The following is a 20,172-nucleotide window of genomic DNA, read 5'->3' on the forward strand; positions in this document are numbered from 1 at the left end:
CCTTTGGAGGGTTTTAAACAGAGGCTGGATGGCCATCTGTCGGGGGTGCTTTGATTGTGCTTTTCCTGCATGGCAGAAGGGGGTTGGACTGGGTGGTATTTGGGTTTGATTCCAACTCTATAATTCTATGCTTCCAACTCTCCCTTTCACCTGTGTCTTCTCTCTCTCTCTGGCCTTTCCTCTCCTTCGCTTCCCTGTTGAACCTCCTTCCCCACAACCTGAGGGAGGCCGCTTTGAGGCGCACGTAATACGTCACTTCCGCCGCATCCGCGGCTCCTGATTGGTCCGCCTCCGGGGAGGCAGCTCTGAGGCGCATTTCATACGTCACTTCCGCCGCAGCCGCGGCTCCTGATTGGCCCGCCTCTGGGAAGGGCTTCCGGTTGGAGGGTTTTGTCCAAGATGGCGTCGGCGGCGTCGTCTGCGGAGCTGCACCAACTCCAGGGCAGGCTGGAGGCCCTCGAGGGGCGCGTCTTCGGAGCCTCCGCCGGGAAGGACGCCTCCGGATCCGCCAGGAAGGTAACGCAGCCCCCGCCGGGCCCCTTCTCCCCGCTCAGAGCCTTCTTCCCCGCCGGGACCTCAACCCCCTTCAAAGCACCCCCGGCAGATGGCCATCCAGCCTCTATTTAAATATTACTATAATACTAACCGTCCACAGCCAGGCATCGCTGTGGCCCAATCTGGTGATCTGGAAAATAAAATAACGAGAAAGTATTGAGTTGTTGTATGTTTTTTCGGGCTATATGGCCATGTTCTGGAGGCAATTTTTCTCCTGACGTTTCGCCTGCATCTGTGGCAAGCATCCTCAGAGGTAGTGAGGTCTGTTGGAACTAAGAAAAAGGGTTTATATGTCTGTGGAATAATGTCCAGGGTGGAACAAAGAACTCTTGTCTGCTGGAGCTAGGTGGGAATGTTTCAACTGTTTCAACTGATCACCTTGATTAGCATGCTGGTCGCTTCTGTATGCATGCCCAGTGTGGAACACATCTCGCCACTCTCAAACAGTGGATGTGGCTCTTAATGAGACGGGGTGTCTGCACCCTACACCACTGGAGAAATTACACTGTCTAGCCAGTATTGCACCACCTGACATCCGCCGGGAAGTAGCAGCCAATAGTGAAAGGACCAAGGCAGAGACATCTCCAGCTCATCCCCTGTTTGGGTATCAGCCAGCACGTCAACGACTTAAACCAAGAAATACTTTCCTAAGATCTACAGAGACACTCGCTGGAACACCTCAGCAAGCGAGAGTCCAAAAGTGGCAGGCTCAAACCCAGAACCTCAATCAATGGCTGATACCAAATGAGAGACTTCCCCCTGGGCACACAGAGGACTGGGCGACTTGGAAGGCGCTGAACAGACTACGCTCTGGCACCACGAGATGCAGAGCCAACCTCCAGAAATGGGGCCACAAAGTGGAATCCACAACATGTGAGTGTGGAGAAGAGCCAACCACTGACCACCTACTGCAATGCAGCCTGAGCCCTGCCACATGCACCATGGAGGACCTTCTTGCGGCAACACCAGAGGCACTCCAAGGGGCCAGATACCGGTCAAAGGACATTTAATCAACTACCAAACTCACAAATTTTGTATTTTCTCTGTTTGTTTGCTTTGTTCTGTTAGAAATGTAATATAATGGACTGGTTGCTCTGACACGACAAACAAGTAAAAACTTGATTAGCATAAAATGGCCTGACAGTGCCTAGAGCAAACTTTTGTTGAGAGGTGATTAGATGTCCTTGTTTGTTTCCTCTCTGTTGTTGTGCTGTTGTAATTTTAGAGTTTTTTAATACTGGGAGCCAGATTTTGTTCATTTTCATGGTCTCTTCCTTTCTGTTGAAATTGTCCACATGCTTCTTGTGGATTTCAATGGCTCCTCTGTGTAGTTTGACATGGTGGTTGTTGGTGTGGTCCAGCATTTCTGTGTTCTCCAATAAAATGCTATACTCCTGACATCCCTGTTGTGTCGGCACCATAAGAGGGTTTTGTGAGGCCAGTCGCTCTTGTTGCCTTTTAGTTCCGAGGCAATGGTATAGTAATGATGAGGCTGAAGACCATATTTTCATTCATGCAGACCACAGGTTTGGAACCACTGTTCTACAGTGTAGATGCAGCCTTAATCTTGCATCCCTTTGGTCTTAAATCCAAATCAGACAAACCCTTGGATCTGACTGCTTTTATATGTCTCTTTGCTCTGCTAAGAAAACATTATTTGGTGGATCAAACTTGGTAGGTATTAGAACATAAAAGATGCCATTTTTCAGGATATCAAGGGAATCACAGTTTACCTCCCTCTGTGGTCATTTCAGTTGCTCAGCTTCATCTGCATTCTCTTAACAAACTTATTTTCTTTTTCAGATAGGAGACGGCTTAGGCAAAGTACAGGTGACTTTGAACAACATAGCAAGTAAGAGAGAGAGGGTTAAAATCCTTTTCAAAAAAAGTAAGTTCTCTTTTACATTTTTCATGAATAAGCTTTAGATCTATTGTTAGTGTAATTGAAAGAGTTCTTCTGATTTTTGACCATCAGAGAAGTTTGGAGAGTGCATTCTGGGAGACATAGCGTGCATCTGTACTGTGTAAATAATTCAGTTTGACAGCAGTTTAGCTGTCATGACTCAATGCTGTGGAATCCTGGGAGTTGTAGTTTGGTGAGGCCCAGCACTCTTTGGCCGAGAACGCCAAAGACCTGTAAAACTACAACTGTGGCATTGAACCTTGGGAGGTGTGTGTACAGTAGTTCCTGGTTTGAATAGAATAAATATAGAATAATCAGAAGTAGCTGTTAGAGCATCACAGACATTTGTTTTGTTCTCAAGTTATAATTAAGTATTTAAAGCTTTATATGAATTTTGAAAACTGGAAACTTTATAATAATGGGGAGATAATATATAGTTCCCTACAGTTAACATATTATGGAGTTTTCTTGGCAAGATTTGTTCAGAGGGAAGTTTACCTTCTTCTGAGTCTGGGAAAGTGTGATTTGCCTGATATCATCCAATGGTCTCTAGAGCAGCGTTTCTCAACCTGGGGGTCAGTACCCCTAGGGGGGTCATGTGGGGGTGTCAGAGGGGTCATCAATGACTGATCTGTTGATCATGGGGGTTCTGTGTGGGAAGTTTCGCCCAATTCTATCATTGGTGGGGTTCAGAATGCTCTTTGATTGTAGGTGAACTATAATTCCCAGCAATTACAACTCCCAAATGTCAAGGTCTCTTTCCCCCAAACTCCACCCGTGTTCACATTTGGGCATATTGAGTATTTGTTCTAAGTTTGGTCCAGATCCGTCATTGTTTGAGTTCACAGTGCTGTCTGGATGTAGGTGAACTACAACTCCAAAACTCAAGGTCAATGCCCACCAAACCCTTCCAGTATTTTCTTTTGGTCGTGGGAATTCTGTATGCCAAATTTGGTTCGATTCCATTGCTGGTGGAGTTCAGAATGCTCCTTGATTGTAGTTTTAACTATAATTCCTAGCAACTACAACTCCCAAATGACAAAATCAACCTCCCCCCAACCCCACCAGTATACAAATTTGGGTGTATCAGATATTTATGCCAAATTTGGTTCAGTGAATGCAAATACATCCTGCATATCAGATATTTACATGACGATTCATGACAGTAGCAAAATGAAGTTATGAAGTAGCAATGAAAATAATGTTATGTTTGGGGTTCACCACAACATGAGGAAATTTATTCAGGGGTCGCGGCACTAGGAAGGTTGATAACCACTGCTCTAGAGTCTTGGTTCAATACTCAAACCACTAACTGGCTCTCCATAGTCCTCTGTGGCTGCCACTAAGTTTCAAGAAAATGTATTGAGAGCTATAGGAGTTTGTAACTGGCTGTGTGCTTCTAGGCATTAGACATCAACTGACAATGCTTTTTCTACAAAAAAGGTCAGGCTGTCCCAAGAAAACAACAGCACATCCCTTTTTTCTTTCAAACCTAACACACTTATTTTAGCATAAACTGTTGTGTATTGCAGTCAGTTTCCTCAGATATATCTCTGTTCTTGCAGTCTCTAAAATTCCACTTCTCTGTTTGTGTTTTGTGTTTGTTTTGCCATCACTGACACAAGTTGAAGACATCATAAAATACTTGGATCCTCAATACATTGATCGAATGGCCATTCCAGATGCGATGAAGCTGCAATTTATCTTGGCAGGTAATTCTTAAATGGAAGGCTGCAAATTTTAAGCAATTCATTTGTTTTGGTTGTATTTTAAATGTAGGTGCCATATTTTTCAGGAGGTTTACATAGGCTGGTTCTACACTGGCAAATAATGCATTATAGGGTTACGCATAAACCCATATACAGGCAGCCCACAAGTTACAAACCTCAACAACAGGATGAGACAACAGGAAGTGAAAGGAAATCTACCCCTAGGAAGAGAAATTTACACCTGGGAGAGTTATTATCCCGGGGAAAAGGTGTCTCCACAGAAGTTTTATCTCCAGTCCTCGTTTCCATGACACCCCAAAGTTTTCCAAATCCAATTATCACAGGGAGAGAAAGTGAGGTGAAATCTTCTCACCAGGGACACAGGCAGCACCGCAAACACCAAAGGGTGCGCAGGTTCGCAGCTTGGGTGTGATCCTGGATTCATCGTTGAGCCTGGATCCCCAGGTCTCAGCGGTGACCAGGGGAGCATTTGCACAGCTTAGGCTCGTGCGCCAGCTGCGCCCGTACCTCGGGAAGTCTGACTTGGCCACGGTAGTACACGCTCTGGTCACATCCCGCCTTGACTACTGCAACGCTCTCTACGTGGGGCTGCCCTTGAAGACGGCCTGGAAGCTCCAGCTAGTCCAGCGCGCGGCAGCCATGTTACTAACAGGAGCGGGACGCAGGGAGCATACAACGCCCTTGTTGTCCCAGCTCCACTGGCTGCCGATTTGCTACCGGGCCCAATTCAAGGTGCTGGTGTTGGCCTACAAAGCCCTAAACGGTTCCGGCCCAAAATACCTGTCTGACCGCATCTCGGCCTATGAGCCCACGAGGACTTTGAGATCGTCCGGGGAGGCCCTTCTCTCGATCCCGCCTGCCTCACAGGCACGTCTGGCGGGGACGAGGGATAGGGCCTTCTCGGTGGTGGCCCCCTGGCTGTGGAACACCCTCCCTGTGGACATCAGACTGGCGCCCTCCCTTATGACATTCCGCAAGAGACTAAAGACGTGGTTGTTTGAGAAGGCGTTTGGGTAAGTGCTGCAATAACTGGCAATGACGATTGGAACGGAACATGGATAACGAGATTTGGATTTTGATTCAACAATGAGACGTCGCGAATGATTTAGTGTAATTGTATTATTGATAGTGATGTTGTTTAATGTTGTTGTGATATTGCTTATGTTGTAAATTATACCTGTTTTTACATGTTGTACACCGCCGTGAGTCGCCCTAGGGCTGAGAACGGCGTACAAGTGCAGTAAATAAATAAATAAATAAATAAATAATCCTTCCCTGTGCTCTCCAAACAGTGATCATATAATACCGTCCAAATATCTGTAGATTATGCTCAAATAGTACTTTGTATTGCTTTGAATGGCAAGGATGTAATTAGGAGGGAACAGGTTTGTTTTCTTCTGCTTTGGAGACCAAGACTGCAAGTTGCATTTGGTTCAAATGACAGGAAAGGAGATTCCACCTGAACATTAGGAATAACTTCCTGACCGTAAGAAATGCTGTTCAACAGTGGAACTCTCAATATCAAACGGACAATGTATTGGGAATTTCACATCAGAACAACATATTTTATGTGTGGCCAAGACTCAAAAATGACATATAAAACAGCTCTGTACTTAAGCAAAACAATATGTCTGAGAACCACTGATTGGGGTAAATTGTAGGGGTGATAAGAAAATATTATGTATATGCTCAGTTTATCAGTTTTACCATGTCTTATATTTATTTATTTACTGTATTGTTATAAGTGTATTATTTTAACTAACTACGTGGAGTGTGATCGGGTCTTGAAAGGCCTTGCTGTTCTGTTTCTTATTGTAAGGAAGCCACAGGGAGGAGGGAGCAAGCTTGTTTTCTCCTTTCCTGGAGACTAGGACGCGGAACAATGGCTTCAAACTACAAGAAAGGATATTCCATCTGAACATGAGGAAGAACTTCCTGACTGTGAGAGCCGTTCAGCAGTGGAACTCTCTGCCCCGAAGTGTGGTGAAGGCTCCTTCTTTGGAGGCTTTTAAACAGAGGCTGGATGGCCATCTGTCAGGGGTGATTTGAATGCAATATTCCTGCTTCTTGGCAGAATGGGGTTGGACTGGATGGCCCATGAGGTCTCTTCCAACTCTTTGATTCTATGATTCTATGATATGGCCTAAGGGCTAATCAATAAAATTACTAGTACAGTGGAACTCTCTACCTCGGAGTCCAGTGGAAGCTCTGTGCTTGGAGGCTGATGGGCCATCTCTCAGGGGTGTTTGGATTGTGCTTTTCCTGCCTGGCACAAGGGGGTTAGACTGGATTGCCCTTGGGATCTCTTCCAACTGTACGATTCATTGAATGCAAGCTGTGTTTTTGGACTACAATCCTGTACACAGTTTCCTCTTAGTAAACTCTGTTGAACTCGGTGCTGCTTGCTTAGGAGTAGAATCTGCTTTGTTTGTTGTCGTAAGCATTCTTATATTTGACTATATGGCTGAAAAGCCAGTTTAATTGGATTGTCCATTTGCACCTCTTGGACAAGGGCTGTGTTATTTATTGATTGCTATCCACTGAAACCTGTGGTTGTGTTCTTCCTTCTCAGAGGAGCAGTCCATCATGGCTCAGGCGGCACTTCTGGAGCAGGTCAGCAGCCTGCAACCTTACCTGGACAGCGCCCACATCAAAGGTGAGCATCCCAGGGGCTCAACTTTCCGCATTGTACAAAGCCTTTGGCATTTCCTTGGCTTTACAATTGCCTTCATTCTCATTCTTATATCCTCTAGTGCTCAGGTGATTAGGGAGACTTCACCATCTCTTCTCATTCATGCCTTCTGTCCACTGTCTCTAGAGGTTTAGATGTCCAGTTGGCTAGTGCTTGCCTCATTGGTCAGTTGGGCAGAGATGCATAGCTCTTTGTTGGAGCTCAGCCTGTGATTGTGTTTCAGGATCAGGGTGTTTTGGATGTGGGGAATGATGTCAATGAGTTGCAAGATGAGTTATAAGATGGCAATGGTTTGGCCAGTTATATTGATGCAGAGAATAACCAGGAGATGTCCCTGAGGGGTATGGGGATGATGGTGAGCTTTAGGGAACATGAAAATAGCTCAGCACCGGCTGCACAAGTTAATGAGCAAATAGATAGACGGGAGGAGATAGTCAAAACAGGAGAGTTGAATAGTGGCTTTGGTGTTCTACCAGGCTCCGAGAGAAAAAGATAAGAAATTCTCAGCTAAAGCGAAACCAATTTCGGAGCACTAGAGACTTAGCTAACGAGGAGATAAAAGTCCCAAGTACTGGATATGTAGTCAGATGAAGCATTGTTTGGAATCAAGTCAAGATCTCATCCTTGTTTATAGAAACATGCTTGGAAAATTCATGTTTTAAGTGCCTTTGTTTCGTGTTTTTGGTCTATGCTTTTATATTGATGCCTTGGATCCATGAGGAAGAACTTCCTGACTGTGAGAGCCGTTCAGCAGTGGAACTCTCTGCCCCGGAGTGTGGTGGAGGCTCCTTCTTTGGAAGTTTTTAAACAGAGGCTGGATGGCCATCTGTCAGGGGTGATTTGAATGCAATATTCCTGCTTCTTGGCAGAATGGGGTTGGACTGGATGGCCCAGGAGGTCTCTTCCAACTCTTTGATTCTAAGATTCTGTGATTCTTCTGCGTGGTACTGTGAAATCCACACCTGTGGTATTTCCCTGCGTCCACGCAGCTGACTCGGATCTTTCTCGGATCGTTGCAGCGTCCACTGCCTGCTGGGGTAAATGGGGCAGGGAAAGCACGGGCAGTGAGAGCAAGCTGTCCTTAAAAAACAGAGACAGCTGAGAGGCGTGGCTGCAACCCAAAACAAAGTTATTGGCACAAAGCCACAGTGGCAGTTTGTTGCCACAAGCTCTACCAGTTCCTGGGTCTGTAAGGGGTGGTAGGCTGGTAAAAGTCTTCTTCCCTCCTGCTTTCTGAGCGAGGGGAACAGAAGAAAAAGAAGGTAAGTTACTGCCCATTGCCAAAGGCAAAAAAGCCTGCGCCTCAGAGGACACGGCATTTTTTTTTTTTTAGAGGGAGGGAGTGGGTTTGTCCTCCCACTAGCTTAAATAGGATAAACAAAGGTCCCAGAACACAAGTTGGAATTGCTGTCTGTTAGAGTAGTCAAACTGGAGTCCTTGAGTCAAACCAATAGTTGTTTTAAGAGAGAACACCGAGTTGTTGCTGCTTTCGCGGACAAAAGGAATTAAGGCTCCAAGCCCCGCTGCCTGGCTTTATTAGGAGTAGATGGGCGGGGCTGGAGTCCCTAATTAGGAAAAGCTTTCAAGAAAGATCCGAGTCAGCTGCGTGGACGCAGGGAAATACCACAGGTGTGAATTTCACAGTTACCACTAGAAGAAACATGATTACAGGTAAGCAACCTTACTTTCCTGATTTCTTGCATTTCATTTGGGAAGTTTTGACTTTTTTTTTATGGATTTTGCTGGACTATTGCCTTGGACTACTTTGTTCCTGCTTATCTTCCTACCTAATTGGATTTGCCTATTTCTTTAAAGTGTTTTTTTTAACCTTACTGCTTTTAAATTATCTTTAATAAAAGGATTGTTTTCCTTTCAACGGTGTGGTGTTTAAAGTCGGAGGGCTTTTCCTGTCCTGGAGTTCGACATTGTTCTAGCCTTTCACTTCATATGTGATTCATAGAATCTATGGTTCTATAAATATCGTTCCTGAGAATTTGGTATTCTTATCTTCATCTTTCTTTTGCAGCCGCTCCTGATCACGCGGCCAAACTGCAGAGACTTTCACAGATCCACATTCAGCAGCAGGTAGGACAGATCCTAGAAAACTATGTTTAGTTTAAGCTTTCACCTTTTTTAAAACTTTGGGCAAAAAATAGAAGCAAAGCTCTCTCAATGTTTTGGAGGATGTGTTGGTGGGGATGTGGGGAATCTAGGCCTGAGTTCTACTCCCATTTAATTGGCCCCATTTATACTGCCATATAATTTGATGTGAAACTGCATTACATGGTCAGTGTAGACCAGGCATGGACAAACTTTTGAACCTCCAGGACTTTTGGACTTCCAATTTCCACAATTTCGAACAGCCGACCACAGTGGTTCTCAACCTGGGGTCCCTAGATGTTTTTGGCCCACAACTCCCAGAAATCCCGGCCAGTTTACCAGCTGTTAGGATTTCTGGAAGTTGAAGGCCAAAAACATCTGGGGACCCCAGGTTGAGAACCACTGGCCTACCAGCTGTGTTGTCGAAGGCTTTCATGGCTGGAATCACTGGATCGTTGTGAGTTTTCCGGGCTGTCTAGCCATATTCCAGAAGCATTCTGTCCTGATGTTTTGCCCACATCCTCAGAGGTTGAGGAGTCTGTTGGAAACTAGGCAAGAGAGGTTTATATATCTGTTGAATGTTCAGAGCATTCCTAACTGGCTGTTAGGAATTGTGAAAGTTGAAGTCCAGAACACCTGGAGAGGCCAAGTTTGCCCATGACTGGTGTAGACCAATATAATGCAGTTCGGTTAAATGCATTTATGAGTGTAGGCCACATCACAAGAAATCTGGAGCAAACGTAAAGTCAAAAAATATAAAGCTGAGCTGGAGTGGGCTGCAAAGGGGACAAAACTTTGGGTGCCTCTACAGCAGTGGTTCCCAACCTGTGGTCCATGGACCACCAGTGGTCTGCAAAAACTAAAATATGGTCCACAGCCTCACGGTTACTACACTGTTGCAACAAGAGTGACTGGTTGTGTGAAACCCTCTTACAGTGCTGAGGCTTATTAAATATGGATTCTAGAATCCTAGAATCCAAGAGTTGGAAGAGACCTCCTGGGCCATCGTCCAGTCCAACCCCATTCTGCCAACAAGCAGGAATATTGCATTCAAAGCACACCCCACAGATGGCCATCCAGGCTCTGTTTCAAAGCTTCCAAAGAAGGAGCCTCCACCACACTCCAGGGCAGAGAGTTCCACTGCTGAACGGCCCTCACAGTCAGGAAGTTCTTCCTCATGTTCAGATGGAATCTCCTCTCTTGTAGTTTGAAGCCATTGTTTCATGTCCCGGTCTCCAGAGAAGCAGAAAACAAGGATTCTGTGGGCGAGCAGATAGTGACTCCTGGATGACATATGTTTTATATCAGAAACTAGAGCTGATGTGGCCTATCCAATGCAGTTTTCTGAATCAGCACCAAATAACCAAACTGAATCTAAAAGTTGTCCAAAAACTGATTCGTAACCCTTTTGGTACTATTGCTAGAGAGTGGTCCCTGGTCAAAAAAAGGTTGGGAACCACTGATCTATACTGAAGAATTAATACAGTGTGACACCTTAACTGCCATACAGTTGCTAATACTATGTAAACATGGACTTTTTAGTTTTACAAAGTCTTTAGCTCTGGAATGTGTCCAGAGGAGGGTGACTAAAATGATCAAGGGTCTGGAGAACAAGTCCTATGAGGGGCGGCTTAAAGAGCTGGGCATGTTTAGCTTGGAGAAGGCTGAGAGGAGATATGATAGCCATGTATAAATATGTGAGAGGAAGCCACAGGGAGGAGGAGGGAGCAAGCTTGTTTTCTGCTTCCTTGGAGACTAGGACGCAATGGAGCAATGGCTTCAAACTACAAGAGAGGAGATTCCATCTGAACATGAGGAAGAACTTCCTGACTGTGAGAGCCGTTCAGCAGTGGAACTCTCTGCCCTGGAGTGTGGTGGAAGTTCCTTCTTTGGAAGCTTTTAAACGGGGGCTGGATGGCCATCTGTCGGGGGTGCTTTGAATGCAATTTTCCTGCTTCTTGGCAGAATGGGGTTGGACTGGATGGCCCAGGAGGTCTCCTCCAACTCTAGGATTCTGCCAAAAAGTAGTAGCGGTTCACAAAGTCTCAGGATTCTCTGTAGCCTTGAACTGCAGCAGCTCAAGTGATGTCAGGCTGCATTATAATCCCATAGTACTGATGCACCCAGTGTTTTCAGCATTGCGGTCTGAGAGTTCTTTTGCAAGAAGCCAGATTCAGTTGAGTTGTTGTTTAGCCATAAAACACCGAAGGAGCGAGGAGGAGAAATGCTTAACTCCTTTAATGTTGCAGGACCAGAGTGAAGCGGTGACGGAGAACGTTCGGTTACTCCTGGATGATTACAACACAATGGTATCCTTTTTAACGCAGAGCTGTTGGGGGAAGAGTTTCAGCAAGGAGGGTGGCAAACTCTGTGGATGAAACCTGCCCCTCTGAAGCCAACAAGGCTTTCTTCTAGCGCTCAGCATTCCTGGAGTATGTCTACACTTGTAGAATGAATGCAAGTTTATTTATTTTATTTATTTATTTACAACATTTGTATGCTGCCCTTCTCACTCCAAAGGGGACTCAGAGTGGCTTACAAGTAAAAAGTAAATACAATATATTATTATCATAGCACAATATTAATATTATATATTACATTGTACTATAACATTACACTGTAATATTATTAGTAATATTACATTTAATATAAAATAAATAATTATAATATCATTTTATTATTAGTAGAAGTATATTGTATTACATAATAATATTATCAATATAATAATATAATATAATAATTGACACCACTTCAATTGCCATGACTCAGGGCTGTGGAATTGTAGGAGTTGTAGTTTTACCAAGTCTCCAGCCTTCTTTGCCAGAGAGTGTTGTTGTCTCACCAAACTGCAAATCCCATCATTCCACAGTCCTGAGCCAGGGCAGTTCAAGTAGTGTTAAGTGGGGTTGTTGTAGGTTTTTTGGGCTATATCCATGTTCTAGAAGCATTCTCTCCTGACGTTTCACCTGCATCTATGGCAGGCATCCTCAGAGGTTGTGAAGTCACAACCTCTGAGGATGCCTACCATAGATGCAGGCGAAATGTCAGGAGAGAATGCTTCTAGAACATGGCCATATAGCCCGAAAAACCTACAACAACCCAGTGATTCCAGCCATGGAAGCCTTCGACAATATAGTGTTAAGCCGCATTACAGCCAGACTTAATATTTTCCACCAGCTGTTAAAGAGTAAAGGTGTGCGAAATGGCAGAAATCCATTTTACTTTCGTTGCGAGATTCTGGGAAATTAGGAGGGAACCCCAAGTTCCGTTTTCATTTCGGTCCACTGGCATAGAGGCTTGTTTCTCCATCAATTTTACTACTATCAGAATGAAACCTGGTAGACTTGTAGGTCACATCTACAGCTCTAAGTCTGTTAAATTTCATGACGTTTCTCTCATCTACTGATTTTGTGGAAATTTTAGATGTATTTTTTTTATTTAGCCACAGCAACAGAATATGAGTAGGGCATCATTCCAGCAAAGTTTCAGACAAACTTAGTCATCCACTGATTTTAAGGATTTTCCCTCCATTGTTGAAGCAGTACTATCTCTCCTTTGGGGTGATGAAGACTGAGTGCAGCCATATTTGCTCCATCACATGGTCTGCCTCAGCCAATCACAGGCTGGTTTGGTTTTCTTCTCCATTGTCCAGGACTTCAAGTCCCAGAATTCCCCCCTTTTTTGTCTTTCAAGTTGTCTCCTCCTTTCAGGAGGAGAGAGAAAAAAATTAAAAATCTGTATCTACAAATCGCCAAATGTAGCCATGGTAGGTCATGCTCTGCTTACATTCCGAGTAGACTACTGCAGTGCACTCTATGTAGGGTTGCCTTTGAAGACTGTTCGGAAGCTTCAGTTAGTCCACCACTCGGCAGTCAGGTTGCTCACAGGAGCGGGGTACCGAGAGCGCATGATGTGCTTGTTACGCCACCTCCACTGGCTGCCAATTAGCTTCCTAGCACAATTCAAAGTGCTGGCGTTGGCCTATAAAGCCCTAAACGGTTCTGGATCAGTTTACCTGACTGAACGTATCTCCTGCTGTGAACCACCTAGGATCTTAAGATCATCAGGGGAGTCCCTGCTCTCGGTCCCCCCACCATCACAATCGTGCTTGGTGAGGATGAGAGACAGGGCCTTCTCTGTGGTGGCCCCTTAGCTGTGGAGTTCCCTCCCAAACGAGATCAGATCTGCCTCATCACTCCTAACCTTCTGGAAAAAAGTGAAATCCTGACTGTGGGATCAGGCCTTTGCGGACTAGATTGACTTTCTGACAAAGTTATGGTTTTAATGGACTATGATGGACTGCTTTTAGGATGATAATTCAGCGATTTGTTCTATTTTTCTATATTGTTTTGTTATAATATGTATATTTATCCTTTTTCTTGTTGTGGGCACTATGCTGTGCCAGTTGTTTGCCTCCTGAGTCCCTCTGCAAAGGTTGTAATAGGATATAAATGCCCTAAATAAATAAATAGCCAAATTCTGAATCGATTGCTGGAATTCTGTACACCCCTATTAAAGATGCCTTTTTTCTCTAGCACTCAGCTCCAACTTTTTGCTCTTGTGCTCTTGTGCTACTTGGTCCCTTCCCAACCTTTCTTTTCCTTAAAAGCTTCCTCCAGACGCTTCTCCTGTCTAAACAGTTTGTCCAGTGGGATGAATTGCTGACCAAACTGGAAGCCGCAAAGCAAGTGAAGCCTGCGCCCGAGTGAAGGCAGGGCCCTGTGTCTCCTTGCATAATATTTCCTTTTAAGAAAGCTGCTCCTCTCCTCCTTCAGATCCGAGAGCATCGTATCCCGGACCCTTGAGTTGGCACCCCAAGAATTGCTGGGATGTTTATCGGAAGCCAGACTTGTTTATCAGATGGTTGGCGATCTTAAAGTGGAGCGACACCTCTGTCTGTGTGTTCTGTTTTTCTTATTCTGACTTAATAATTCCCCTTAAGTTATTTTTGCTTTCCATTTATCCCACCAGTTGGCATTGCATGGCCCATCATTCTAGTTGCTGTTACTATGGACCACAATAAAACTCTAATGACTCCCACAGTACGCATGACTCTTCCTTGCACACTAGGATTCATTATTTGCCTGTAAGATTTATAGGCCACTGTTATGAAAACTGGCGGCACAAAGTAATTGTTGCACTCCAGACCAGAAAAAACCCTCTGAATTTAAACACCACGCAGTTGAGTAGGAAAAGCAATCCCTTTATTGAAGATAATTAAAAAGCAGTAAAGTAAAAAACACTATGAAAAAATAGGTAAATCCAATTAGGTAGGAAGATAAGCCGGAACAAAGTAGTTGTTGCAACTCAGAGTAAGCTTCGCCTTGCTTCCAAACACCACCACACAAGAGCTGTAGTTTTATAGTTTATTGAGGAAAAAATCCAAGTCAAAATAAAGAATAAGCATTGCAAAGTTCCAAAGATAAAGGTTAAATGCAGAATATAGTTCCAAAGATCTTGGGGTAAAAGCAGGAGACACAATCCTATTGGCAAAGTTCAAACCAGAATCCTAGGTACAAGCAATGAAACAATTGCCCCAAGAGTCACAATGCAAGAAATCCCAAGCATACTGCTTTCCAGGCTAAGGTTATTCCATGAAGCTTTCAGGCTAGTAAGCTACGTTGAACTGACGCTTTCTCAGGGTTTGCAAAAAGCCTAAATACCTTTCTAACATGAAAACATTAGGCTCTCATCATAAAAGCATTGCGATGACCTTTCACCGAGCTGGCTTCCCGTCTGCCGGCTAGATGAGAACTCCGCCCGACCCTCAGATCAAAACGAGCTTGCTGGGTCAAGTCACTATCTACACTTTTGGTATCAGCGTGGGAAGGCACCTGCTCGCTATCTCCTTTGTTAAAATTCCTTTCTGCTGGGAATGGCTGTGTTGACACTGCACTGTCTGTGGGAGCCTCAGAAGCAGGTCCAGAGATTTGAGGCACAGACAAAGCCAGGAAGCTGAATCCCAGCAGGAATCTGAATCCCATCATCCTCATCATCAGAAAACAGCTCAGCCACAACAGTACTGCAGGATAATAGTTCATCAAAGTCCATGAAAAACAAAGGCAAAAACTTCTCTAATAAAATCCAAGAAACCAGGAAACATGAATCCAAGGCATGAATATAAACTCATAGAATCCAAGAATAAAAACCATGAAACAAAGGCACTTAAGCATTAATCTTTCCAAGCAAAGCTTCTAAGAAACAAGGACGAGAACTTGACTGATTCCAAACGATGCTTCGTCTGACTACAGATCCTATACTTGGGACTTTTATCTCCTCGTTAGGGTATGTCCCAAGCGCTCAGAAATTGGTTTCGCTTTAGCTGTGAGTTATCTTTCTCTCTCTGAACCTGGCAGAACGCCAAAGCCACTGTTCGGCTCTTCTGTTTTGACTAATCTCCTCCCGTCTATCTATTTGCTCATTAATTTCTGCAGCTGGGTCAGGTGCTGAGCTGTTTTCAAGCTCCAAATCATGGGAATTCTATGGTAGCAATTCAGGAAGCACACCATCATCTCCACACCCTTCAGGGACATTCTCATGAGAAACTACACTTTGAACAGGGATCTCCTAGTCAGTATCTTTGACCAGACCATTGCCATCTTGAAACTCATTGTCATCACTCCCTACATCTAAAGCACCCTGATCCTTAAACACAATCACAGGCTGAGTTCCAACAGTAATACTGTATATTAAAGTATTCATTCTTTCATATACTGAAACCATTTCTAAAAACTCAGTTCAAATTTATTTATTTTAACACCATAGAATCTCCAAGTTGGAGTGGAACACAAGCCATCACGTCTCACTGCAAAATGGGACAAAGCATTCCAGTATTGTGTGTATTTATTTATTAAACTGCTTATTTCTCACCTTATATCATGGGATTTCTGGACCTCATTTAGGTAAAGACACACAATTCCAATACAATTCCAAATTTAAAGCAATTATAATGCAGTAGAGTTTCGCTTATCCAACCTTCGCATATCCAACGTTCTGTATTATCCAACGCAGTCTGCCTCCCGCCTGGATCCACAGCTGTTTCAATACATTGTGATGTATTGAAGTTCAACAGTGACAAAAGCAAGATACTCCACTTTGGCAAGAAAACGAAATGCAAAGATACAAAATGGGGGACGATGCCTGGCTCGAGAGCAGTACAATGTGAAAAAGATCTTGGAGTCCTCGTGGACAACAAGTTAAACAACAATGTGATGTGGCGGCAAAAAAAGCCAATGGGATTTTGGCCTGCATCAAGAGGAGCATAGTGTCTGGATCCAGGGAAGTCATGCTCCTCATGCTCTATTCTGCTTTGGTTAGACCACACCTGGAATATTGTGTCCAATTCTGGGCACCACAATTCAAGAGAGATATTGACAAGCTGGAATGTGTCCAGAGGAGGGCGACTCAAATGATCAAGGGCCTGGAGAACAAGCCCTATGAGGAGTGGCTTAAGGAGCTGGGCATGTTTAGCCTAAAGAAGAGAAGGCTGAGAGGAGATATGATAGCCATGTATAAATATGTGAGAGGAAGCCACAGGGAGGAGGAGGGAGCAAGCTTGTTTTCTGCTTCCCTGGAGACTAGGACGCAATGGAACTACAAGAGAGGAGATTCCATCTGAACACGAGGAAGAACTTCCTGACTGTGAGAGCCGTTCAGCAATGGAACTCTCTGCCCCGGAGGGAGTGTGGTGGAGGCTCCTTCTTTGGAAGCTTTTAAACAGAGGCTGGATGGCCATCTGTCAGGGGTGATTTGAATGCAATATTCCTGCTTCTTGGTAAAATGGGGTTGGACTGGATGCCCCAGGAGGTCTCTTCCAACTCTTTGGTTCTATGATTCTATGATGTTTTGGTGCTAAATTCATAAATACAATAATTACTACAGAACGTTATTGTGTATTGAATGGCTTTTTCTGTCAATTTGTTGTAAAACCTGATGTTTTGGTGCTTAATTTGTAAAATCATAACATAATTTGAGGTTTAGTAGGCCTTTTGTTAATCCTTATTATCCAACGTTTTCGTTTATCCTGTCAGAGTGCGACAGAAGCTTTGAAGCTTAGAAGAATGGACACTTTGAGACTTCAGTAAAAGCAAACATTTAGCTTTACTGAGTAGAGCAAAAATGCAGCACACATTTGCATTTACATCCAACCAAACAGACAGGAACAACACAAAAGACACACCGAAGTAAGAAGGACGAACGAAACCTTATCTCTGGATCCTCCCTACGCGTTCCAGGCAAACTCAGGGTCACATCTTCACAGTTCATTAAAGTTTGACTATTTAACCCTTTCAGTGTCAATATACTCTCTGCTAAAGCAAACCGGTTACATTCACAGGCATTGCACAAAATTATATTTAAACATTCACATTACACTAATCTTACATTAACATATCCAACGTATCCATTTATGTTGGATAAGTGAGACTCGACTGTAATTTGGACAGACTGAAACTTGCTAAGAAATGTAAACTACCATATTTTCTGGCATATAAGACAACTGGGCGTATAAGACGACGCCAACTTTTCCAGTTAAAATATAGAATTTGGGATATACTCGCCGTATAAGACTACCGCTCTTCCAACACACACCAAATAAAAATTGAAAAAGCATCAGATTTGATTTCAATATGGTAATTTTCCTGTTACTGTCCCTCCTTCTCTGCCTCTCAGATCTCGCACATGCGCACCTCCACCGCTTCACTGCAGTCTTCAGAGCGAGATCTGAAAGGCAGAAGAGGAGGTATGGTAATAGGATACAAGGGCAGGCCAGACAGGTAAAAGAGGTGTGTTTTTCTGGGCCCAGAGCCACTCTATCTCTTTGTTCCATACCCCAGGCGTTATTTACAAAATAAAATCATTTACAAAACAATTTGCATCAACTTCTGTGAGTTATTCAGTGGAAGAAGAGTTCAACTTGTAAGAGGTAAGATCCAAAGCTACTTCTAGTTTAAATACACTTTCATTTCTAGTTACAGATATAACTTCATTTTACAAATTGAATAATGGTGGTTGAGCAGAAAAGGCTGCTGTGTTCTCGAGGAAAAAAGGCCACCATGGCCATGGTGTGTGCATGGGGGTAATTGCGGGGCCAGGGAAGGCCCTTAGAGGGCCAAATTTTTCAGTGACATTGACAGCACAGCAAGGCAGGAAGAGATCAATCACAGCCACCTTGGCTATAAAGTACTTTATTTTACAGCTATACATTAAAAGCTACTTAGCACTCAGCACATAGTAAACTTGCTTCTTTACCATCCGTTCATAACATCGCAAACTTGTCAACTGTTATCAGTACTAGTCCACACCTGCATTTCAGAGTGACGTATGACGGTGCGTCCATTTGTTCTACACACTTGATTTATGACCTCTCTAGGAATGCCGTTCCCTCCATGGTTCAGTTAACTCAGGAATACATTACACTTGGTACATAGCAGCTGCATTTTAAACAGCATACTTTGAAATCTACATTATAAATTGCAAACAGCTTCAACAGATTCAACCCACAGACCTTAGTCTAGCCAGTTGAGGAGCAAGGATAAATAATATCTGAAGTTAGTCAGATGCCAAGAGTTCAAATGTTCCAGAATGCTAGAGTACGAAACAAAATTTGAGTTCTAAAGACAAGCTAGACAGACAGGGGTCAAACTTTAGTTCAAGTCCGTAAATCAAGCCAGGAAGTCAGTCCAGAGTTCAGATTGAAGGTTTCAGGCGATAACAAGGTCCAAAGCAAGGTCATAGGAATAGCAGAATCCAGAACATTATTACAGGAACAAAGTCAAGGTTGAGAATTCTAACCACGAGGTAACAGCCAAGATACAAGGCAAAAGGACCTAAGTACCACGTTATCTGCTATCAAAGAGCTATTTCTAGCAGACCCCTTTTGATCCAGAGATCTCAACTGCTGCTCATTTCAACAAACCTTCATCCCCAGAAGCCTGTGAAGCTTTCATCAGAGAGGAGGTCAGATTAATCCCTTCCAAGCCCACCGCAGGTGCCAAGCCAGGTCAGAGAAATTGCTGACCAGGTGTACCTGTTGACAATGCATGTACAAATGGATGCTTCAAAATGTACAATTGGCTGGCCAGGGAACCAATCAGCTTAAATCTATATCTATAAAAATGCTCTATGCATAATGAGTTCCTTAAAAACAAAAGAACCAATGAATGAAATCACACCAAATTTGGCAACAAAATGTCTCACAACACAAGGAGTGACCATCACTCAAAAAATTATGATTTTGTCATTTGGGAGTTGTAGTTGCTGGGATTTATAGTTCACCTACAATCAAAGAGCATTCTGAACTCCACCAACGATGGAATTGAACCAAACTTGGCACACAGAACTCCCATGACCAACAGAAAATATTGGAAGGGTTTGGTGGCCATTGAACTTGAGTTTGGGAGTTGTAGTTCACCTAGATCCAGAGAGCACTGTGGACTCAAACAATGATGGATCTGGACCAAACTTGGCACAAATACCTGATATGCCGAAATGTGAACACAGATGGAGTTTGGGGGAAATAGACCTTGACATTTTGGATTTGTAGTCACTGGGATTCACAGTTCACCTAAAATCAAAGAGCATTCAACAGAATTGAAGCAAACTTCCCACACAGAACCCCCATGACCAACATAAAATACTTAAGGCCATCCAATCCAATTCCCTTCAGCAGGGCAAGAAAATGTAATCAAAGCCCTCCTGACAAAGAGCCATCCAGCCATAGATTAGATAGATAGATAGATAGATAGATATGATTTACACACAGAGAGAGAGATAGTATCATAGATTTGAAAGGGACCCTTAAAGAAGTACAATGATATCTTGCATGTTCCAGGATGGGCAAACCAGACACTCTCCACATCCACACTGACAAAGAAACAGCAAGAAATACTGTTTACTCACAAGCAGAAAGGAATTGCATATATTAGAAACCACCACTTTCTCATTACTTTATTTTCCAGATCAACACACTGGGCCACAGCAACGCATGGCAGGGGACAGCTAGTAATTAATAAAAAAGAAAATAAAAAAGAGAAAGCGAATGGAGATTTTTTGCACTGTTTTACATGCTTGTGTGCTTGTTTTGATTTTGTATTTATGTTTTGTGACAAACTGGAGATTTGTCGTAGTAGGTGGAATACAGAGGGATAGTGTTAGTCTTTAGAGATCACAAAATTCTAATTCTAATTCGCTTG

General features: G+C 43.6%; 1 protein-coding gene across 1 annotated transcript; it reads left to right on the forward strand.

The window, feature by feature from the left end:
* The first annotated feature begins 358 nt into the window (after positions 1-358).
* On the forward strand, positions 359-14,025 carry DCTN3 (dynactin subunit 3). Its single transcript, XM_060761143.2, has 7 exons — positions 359-516; positions 2,359-2,443; positions 4,084-4,170; positions 6,761-6,844; positions 8,907-8,965; positions 11,230-11,289; positions 13,600-14,025. Exons 1-7 carry the CDS (start codon positions 400-402, stop codon positions 13,687-13,689), a joined length of 582 nt encoding a protein of 193 aa, XP_060617126.2. The 5' UTR covers positions 359-399; the 3' UTR covers positions 13,690-14,025.
* Positions 14,026-20,172: the final 6,147 nt, after the last annotated feature.

The sequence above is a fragment of the Anolis sagrei genome, chromosome 2 (genome assembly GCF_037176765.1).
Source record: "Anolis sagrei isolate rAnoSag1 chromosome 2, rAnoSag1.mat, whole genome shotgun sequence".
NCBI classification, from domain to species: Eukaryota; Metazoa; Chordata; class Lepidosauria; order Squamata; family Dactyloidae; genus Anolis; species Anolis sagrei.